Source organism: Anarrhichthys ocellatus, unplaced genomic scaffold, assembly GCF_004355925.1.
Source record: "Anarrhichthys ocellatus isolate YVR2014 unplaced genomic scaffold, GSC_Weel_1.0 scaffold1683, whole genome shotgun sequence".
NCBI classification, from domain to species: Eukaryota; Metazoa; Chordata; class Actinopteri; order Perciformes; family Anarhichadidae; genus Anarrhichthys; species Anarrhichthys ocellatus.
Window position 1 is genome coordinate 1,605 of NW_022281657.1, and position 8,482 is coordinate 10,086.

At 43.2% G+C, this 8,482-nt stretch overlaps 1 protein-coding gene across 1 annotated transcript; it reads right to left on the minus strand.

Moving 5' to 3' along the window:
• Nucleotides 1-575: 575 nt before the first annotated feature.
• abhd18 (abhydrolase domain containing 18) lies at nucleotides 576-8,416 on the minus strand. Its single transcript, XM_031839519.1, has 11 exons — nucleotides 7,862-8,416; nucleotides 7,170-7,254; nucleotides 6,990-7,090; nucleotides 6,487-6,562; nucleotides 6,028-6,112; nucleotides 5,544-5,571; nucleotides 3,714-3,852; nucleotides 3,502-3,591; nucleotides 2,051-2,152; nucleotides 1,260-1,495; nucleotides 576-968 (listed from the first exon to the last, which is right to left on the minus strand). The coding sequence occupies exons 1-11, from the start codon at nucleotides 7,999-8,001 to the stop codon at nucleotides 656-658; spliced, it is 1,395 nt and encodes a 464-aa protein (XP_031695379.1). The 5' UTR covers nucleotides 8,002-8,416; the 3' UTR covers nucleotides 576-655.
• Between the last annotated feature and the right edge of the window lie 66 nt (nucleotides 8,417-8,482).

Sequence of the window (8,482 nt, forward strand, 5' to 3'; positions counted from 1 at the left end):
CAGGCCCAGCTCCACTCACAGCTCAGCCCTGCGTCAAGCTGCGCTACAACCAGCCTCCTCTTCCTGAAGCTCTTTGATCTCATCATCTCATCAGTATCATCCTCATTCTACTTTGAGTTAAAACAAACAACCTGCAACCAGATGCGCCGGTGTTCTGGTTTAACGTTAACGAGTGACCGCGTGAACTGAACCGGAACACGGGGGGGCTGCATGTTTCATCACGTTATGTTTTTGCCTCCTAAATCGTGATAATGACGAACGTTAACAGTCGACAAAGTTCCGCATGCAGTGGACGTTAACTTAACCCAGCAAGTCTGAACGGTAACGGTACATAACGGAACTTAAACTTTAACGGAGGGAAATGAAGACGCTGTAGACATCTGAACGCTGATTGGCCAAGACTCGACACATCAAAGATGTTCTATTGTGAAGATCACGACCTTTTCTCCTCGTCTCACTCCAATCTGAGAAACGCCGGCTGGCAACTCAGCGTAAATGAACGACATGAAAATATGAATATAACACATTTCCATGACTTTTCCAAAACTTTTGGGGTTTTATTTTTTTCCATGACTTTTCCAGGCCTGGAAATAACCATTTTAAAATTCCATGACTTTTCCAGGTTTTCCATGACCGTACGAACCCTGGTACTTGTTTAATCAGAGCCTTTGGGGACAGCAGCAGCTTGTAGGATACAGGCTGTCTGAACCGTGTCGCCTCCTGCTGCTGTCAAGTCAGAACACAGCACATTGATGTTGCTCGGCGACAGCAACAAGGATCGATACATTTCTTTGGGACCAATCAGAAACATTTCCATATCGGTTTGTCTGCATTGGAACTCACCAGAGAAGTTGGCCATGTGTGTGCACTCATCCATCACTGCCTTCATGAAGCTGATAGACTCTCTATGCAACGACGGCCGACAGCATCTGGCTGAGTCCGTCTTCTTCCCCTGCAGTGTGTCGCTTCTAAGAGATCATTTAACAAACAGATATAAAACTCAACTTAACTACAACATACAGCAGCTCTACTTCCAGCACAGTATGCTAATTACATTTGATTGTGATAGCACAACGATTTATGAGTAAAGTATCAACACAATGTTATGTGAAATGTGCAACTGTAAGAAACAATAGAGAGATATTTCTGGATCAGTCCAGACACACCCTATTTACCAAGTAGGTTTTTTTAGAAGTAGTGTGTGATATTTGAAGCCATATTCAGCAGCTGTTGTTGGAAATAACTTAATAATTGAGTACCTTGGTGGAGTGCCCAAGCTCATCCCAGTGCTGTTCCCTGATGATAACAATTGGTCTACTCTCGTCCCGCCCCCTTCAGGGCCTGCACCAATCAACAGGCCTTGTCCAGCCTCAGCGTCTCCTCCAGCTTTGGAGTTGTGACCCACTGACACTCTGACATCTCCAGACAGGCCCAACAGATGCTCCAAAGACTCCACATTCTTGGTGAAGTCTGGACCCATCCTAAAGGAATCAGCCTGATGAATGTGGACAGATACAATGGACTCATTAATGCTCATCTGTGTTCATGCATGTGTTTGGTATGTTCTCCAACAGAATTCTCATCACTGCTCTGCTTCTTGGACAGCTTCCTCAAAGAGCCAATTCTAACTGGACCGTTTATTATGAATGAAAAATCTCATGGATCTGTTTGATATAGCGACAAATGTCAAACGTCCAATTGTTCAACAGAGCTGAAAGATGTCTAATGTGGTCAGTGTCATCTCATGTTGACATGAAACAAAGAAAAGTCAAGTGAGCATTTGTGAAGCTACAACAAACAAATGATGACCTTTCTTTATCTGGACGTGTTCTAGTCGTGACTCATACATCTTCTAGGGACTTTCTGGTACATAGTGTTCCACATTAATTCTAACTCAATACCATTTTAATATCCTAATCAAACTGTAACCTTCTAGCCCATTGTACCACCCTGGCTGTTATGAGAAATCCAAACACTAAATAAATTCTAGACATTTTGAGTTGCTTTGTGAGAGTTTGAGTAAGTAATAAAAAGTAGAAGGATAACACACCCCACAGTAGTCCAGCAGCTTGATGATCTCTTCTTCATACACAGAGTTAATGGCATACTGCTTCTCCAGCTCTGTCCAGTTTACTGCTGTGCTCAGCACTCCCTACACACACACACACACACACACACAAACTTCTTTGCTTCTTTAGAGGCTAGGTTCACATTTACCAAGGCTATCTTGAAGGTGTGAGATACGAGACTGGGAGCATTTGGAGCCTCTCAGCATGGCGACGCCTGAGCTGAGGGCTCATAGCTAATGGTGCTAACAGCGCTAGCAGTACCAACCACTGCAAACGTGCTGACAGAGCTAACCTGAGGGGAACTGGAGGGTGGTGCGCCTCTGCAGCGACGCTGCTGATAGGGATGACATTATGAGCTCTAACCACCTTATATGAGAGTAGAGCACCGGCCGTGAGCTAACCAGTGGTGCACGCTCACGTGCACTAAAAGCACACCTGGCCAGTCGGCCTATGTCACCACAGCACAGAGAAGCTCTAATAACACACAGAAGGAGAGACTTATTCTCTGCTCAGGTAGACATTACTCCTCTTTATCTTTACATTGATAGTAGTTGTTTGCTGCTATATTATTATACTTTGACTGTTGTATATTGCTCCTTTAATAACATACTCATACACCTGTACATTCAAATAGTCATTGGTCTCTATAATTGTCCATGAAGAGGTTCCTTCCTTAAATGATTTCAATGCAAGTGTGCAAAAATGCAAATCTGTATGTAAGACAGAGGCTCTATGAGCCGGTGTGAGGGCAGAGGGCCCGTAATGGACCATGGATGATAACCCTCCTCCCTCAGGTATTCTGGTTTATGCGTGTATTTGTTAATGTAGATGAACCGATGCCACGCTGAGCTCCGTCAGCAGCTGCTGACACGAGAAGGTAAGGCCGGAATTCTTTTCTTGTTGAGTGAACTGAAGACATTTCTTATCTTTTAGTTTCTGGTACAGTCAGAAGGCTTTGTGCTGAGTAGATCCTCAAGACCTAAGCTCTGTTTGAATGGATGAGAGTGAACCATTCTGCTCAGTGTTTAACTAAAGTAAATGTGATACCAAAAACAACTAAATGAATCAACAGCCCATACAACAGATTCATCATATCTCTGCAAACTTGAGACCAGTGCTACAGTTTATTTTCATGGGAAGGTCGTTTAGTAAGACCGACACTACGCCAGAATGAAAGTAGCCTACTAGCTACTAACTGGGTACTGGTCAGGCGCACCACAATGACATCATTGCACAAATGATAGCCAGTCTGAGGTGTAATATGGATATCATTAGAGCGGATAATATCAGGCTCATTATCACTGTTTGTACGGGTTGATTGCACACTGTCACAGCTATCAACCAGTAAGGTTAAAAACACTGGTGTTTGGTGATGATGCCACCTTTAGTCTGCTCTAAAGAGGTGATGTGTGTCAGGGGGACAGAGCGTTACCGTGGTGAACACACTGGAGGCAGTGGACCAGGACAAACAGGGAATCAGAGGGATGGGCTTCGGCCAGTTGGTCACTGCCAGGGATGCCATCTGGACATAAAGACATACGAGACTTCATGAAATATACTAGGTATTATATTGTATACACGTGTATGCAGGCTTGATGTAAAGTGTTTACTTTCAAATGTGCTTGAATAGAGAGAATGACTCACATATCCTCCCATGGAGATGCCAGTCATTCCTAGTGGCCAGTAACCTTCTCTCTCCAGCCACCGCAGGAGCACTGTTGACTCCAGGATCAGAGCCCCTCCCATCACAAACAGGTCGGACACATTCTTTAGACTGGAGCGCCTGCAATACTCACAAATAATGTCCCTGCTTACTTTACACTGAATTCATCCCTGCTGTAAAGGACAAGTCCAATGAAAGTCCATCTTAGTAGCCAACCTTCCTGGAGTCTTGCCAAGTGGCTCTCAGTGGCTCTGAGCCGTTTGGAGCTCCATCCCTGACAGCAGCTGTAATTAGCCTGAATTCACAGCAGTTAGAAGGGATTCCAACAGTCATGAGAAAAAGAAGAAACGTCTCCAATCATTCCTGTAGCATACTTCACTGAGCCACTGAGACACGTTTCAGTATGGGGAGTTCCTCCTCATCCAACCCCAGGCTCTGAGGACAGGAGGTGTCCTGTGATGTACAGATCAAGCCAATTGAGTTGTGATTCTACTCTATAAATCACACTGGCTTGCCTGAAATAAACTGCTTCCATTAGAGCTCTGGAGCCATGAGACTAAGACTGATAGCAAAGCACAGAAGTAGTGTATTAAGCTTAGTGGTGGAGGAAGATACTGAGCACAGAGCAACAGTGGAGAGGTCAGTCATGCTTCACGTTTCTCTGGACATTTTCATACTTGTTGTTGTTGGAACTCTGGGATGCATTGTAACTGCTGTCAATCCAAGCAGACAACAGCTGCTGTCCTCTGAAGGAGCGAGCTGCTAACTCTTTAAAGCCTTCAGGGGTATCCTAAAGCTGAAGTACTGAAAGCTGACATCAAATATACATTCCCATTCTCATGTATCCTTTACATCCCTGCAGCTTGAAGCACCAGTATAGATCCATGTAGATACAACACTCAGCCCGAGCAGCCACTTCCACAGATTGAGATGAACGTGTGCTCCTACATCCTGAGGCGGTACTGTATTAGTTTAAACACACTGCTGCTGTCTGTACTGACAGTACACATGATGTGAATCCTCCAGAACCTGACAAACTGAGGACTGTTCACATTTTGTCATTATGTGGTAGGGCTACACAATTATGGTAGAAATGATAAGTACAATTAGTTTATGTCAATATTCAGATCAATATTGTTCATTGATTTTAGGGACAAACATCTCATTATTATTATTCAGATTTTATTGCACTTAAGGCGTTTAAATAAAGCGAGCACTGCTCTTACTTTCATGTTGCTCTATATTCCTGCTAATCAACACTTCTTTGCATCACAATGAGGTTCTTCTCCACCTGAATTTACTGCATATTCATTTTGCCCATCAAATATACAGTGCATTACTCTTCTACTCTAGGCTGTATCCGCAACATTCAGGAAGGCTTTTCACAGACTGCAAGGTTTGCACACAGCTCCCCAAACAAACATCTGGATCGCCCCCTGCTGGCCACTGCTAGTTTAGGACGTTTTAGCTTCATATGATGTACAGCAGAGTTCTGTGAGCGGAGCACAGCTGCTAAACGTCAGTACCCCAGACAGTCATTGCATTGTGGGAGGCCAAAATCATGACTGCGATTAATATCATATAATATAATATATATATATATATATATATATAATGATATTAAATAATCATTTTGCAGTTCTAGCCATGAAATGCAAACTGAAGATCCTTTGTCTCATTTTGCTTATGTTCAAAATTGAAAGCTCCCTTTTATCTACTTCAGTGTGAAATTAAAAACCAGCCGATTGGCCAAACACTTATCAATCAACCAATCAACCAAGAGACTAGTGTGTGAATGGGAGGCCACTTACAGCTGGTCTTTGGGTTTACGGTAGCCATGTAAGAGGTCAGTCAAGGAATAAAACAATGTTCACAGACAGCATACAGCAGATGAATATAGAAGAAGATGTAAACATATGACCTGAGGATGGACTTCGGATGTTTGTCTGAACACATTTCTGAATTCTTTCCTGTAGCAGTCCCACATGTGTGCCTGAATCAGGCAATTACATATTATCTTTTATATGGGTTTTTCATCATTACACGCCCGTATTGTCTTCATCATTAGCTTACTAAGTAGTCAAGTTATTGGGTAAACACTGAATACACACCCTTAAAGGAGCACTACTGTACGGTGGCTCTGTAGGAGCTCTGTCAGGTCTGAGAAATAAGCCTGATGATGTCATGGTGATCAGATCTCAGCTGTGCAAACAGGAGGGAGTTTCATTAAAGTGCAAAGAGAGTTGTTGGTGTTTTAGTGAAGTCTGGTGGTTTAAAGAGACAACAGAAGGATATAATAAGGGTTCTCCAGAAGCAGTGAGGCCATTCCTGCCTCTTTGACCATGGGCCTGGCCATCAGGGTCCGCCGACGCCAGAAAAACTACACACACACACACACACACACGTCATTAATGCTTAAGGGTCAGACAGTACAGAGTTCACAACACAAACATCTTTCCAGGGTTCTACTGATGCAGCTCTGAACTGTTTCCCATGGCAAACAAAGATGATGGTCACTGAGCCAACATGCACCCAAAACCCAGCTTGTTGTTAAACACTTTCTTGATTCCTCAGTGCTGCTGTGAAAAAGCGTCACTTGTATCTTAAAGTGAGTATTACATGTTAATATCAAAGTCACTATTCATATAAAAACAGGTGAATAGAGAAACAAGGTGGGTATTGGTGATATCGTGTCCATCCTCCTCCTCGAGGTGGACTCTGTACACGGCGAGGTTTAAAGGTTCAGAGTCTTACGTGGTCTCCGGTCCCTGCCAAGTGGATGCATACTGGTCTGTTCTTCTGCCACCTCTTGGGAACTATGAACTGGAACCTGAAACAACACACACACCTTGGCAGTGATACTTTTCATGATGTATTATAAGCTGCTTAAAGGCAGTATTAGGAGGTGAAACCTTCCCCTCTTCTACATTATATTGCTGTGAAAACATCTCCTTCAAACAACCGTAGTAATTCAAATTCCTCGCCTAAAACTACATTTTGCAAGATTGCTTTTGAACATATCATGATAACGTTAACGTTAGCCGTTAGCTCAGGACTGTGCTAAAGAGAGACTCGGTGCTGACTCTGAGCAGCATGATGGGAATGAATTCAAATATAACAAGTGTCGGATTAGTTAGTTGTAAAGTAGCGATGAGAACTTAAAATGTACAGAGAGGGTCTCTTTAAATGTAACTTGAGGATTCCTGCACACACACTGCGTTAGCCTCAGCAGTAGAGGACGACATGGTGCTCTGTACCTGGCTTTGACAGCCTCTGCTGGCAGGATTCCAGGAACAAAGTGCTCCAGAGGAGAGATGAAGAACCCATCATGGATGTGACAGTCAATGTGCTCCTCTGTCTGTACACACACACACATATCTGTGAGAATACAATACTAGTTACACCAGTGAGCAATGAAGAGAGAACACATGGAGTACCTTGTTTATGTGGACTGGATAGTCTTCAGGCACCAGAGACCGGCACCTCTCTCTGTCTCCAATGATCTTACGGAACTCAAAGATTCTGCAAAACACCAAGAAGGGAGAACAGATCAGTTCTACACCAGTACAGTCTGCTCCATCACTGGTTCCACAACAGCACCTGAACTGGCTGCCCGAGTGACCTCAACTCTACATCACCATGAATTGTCACCATATGGAATCATTTTACATGCACTTTGAACTTTGCTTTAGGTGCAAGGAAAATTAAACTGCCTGAGACCTGTCTGCTGAGAACAACCTCATGGAAGTGATATGTGACTATGTTTTCATTGTATAAGCAAACAGAATGTATTAAAGCAAGTCATTCTATTGAGCGGAGACGGATTCTATAGTCTGGGAACCCCGGCCACTTATAATGCATCGACGTATTTCTCTAGTTTTACCTATAGTTTGTTTGGAAACAAACAAAAGGCTGGTACATGGAAAAAAGTAGTTCCTTTAGGACCTAAAGTAACTACTTTTTCCCCTGTTTTCCCATTATTATATTATATTATACTAGACCAGGGACTACATCTCCCAGCTGCCCAAGGAGCACTTGGAGATCCTCCAGGAAGAGTTGGATGTGATGACAAGCCCCTGTACTCTCCTAATATTTCTAGCTGTATCGTGTTCTTGTTTTTTTTCCGTACCTCTTGAGGTCTTCGGGCTTCCCCCATCCCCCAATGAAGAGTTTGCTGAGGAGCAGCCTTCTGTAAAATACATCCAGTCGGCTCACACCCATGGACCAGCACCTGGCATCTACAGAGGGACAGAGTGTGTTATCTTGCATAATGTACAGCACAGGCGCTGTAACAAGTCACACTCCTGTATGTCCTTGTGTGCACAAAATCTGAATAAAACAAGTGTCTTGCAAACAACACTCAGGTACTTTTGCCCGAGCTAAAGGAACAACTAGAGGACCTATCAGGTGGCCAGAAACCCCAACCTAACCTCTAGTTTCCTCTATTTCAACTGAGTTTGAGAAGTTGAAATTTTGCATTTATTGAATATGTGTGTATTATGCATAATCTTTATAATACTCAAATATTTTCTGAGATGCTATTTTGCCTATGTCTGAAGCAAGGTAGGAAGTTTTTGTATAGGATTTTAGAGCAGTATAATACAGCTGTTGTACTCCTGTATTGTCTTTCCCTTTTCCCAGACAACATCTGAATGTTACCACAAATACAGTGGGTACGGAAAGTATTCAGACCCCTTTAAATTTTTCACTCTTTGTTTCATTGCAGCCATTTGCTAAAATCAAAAAAGTT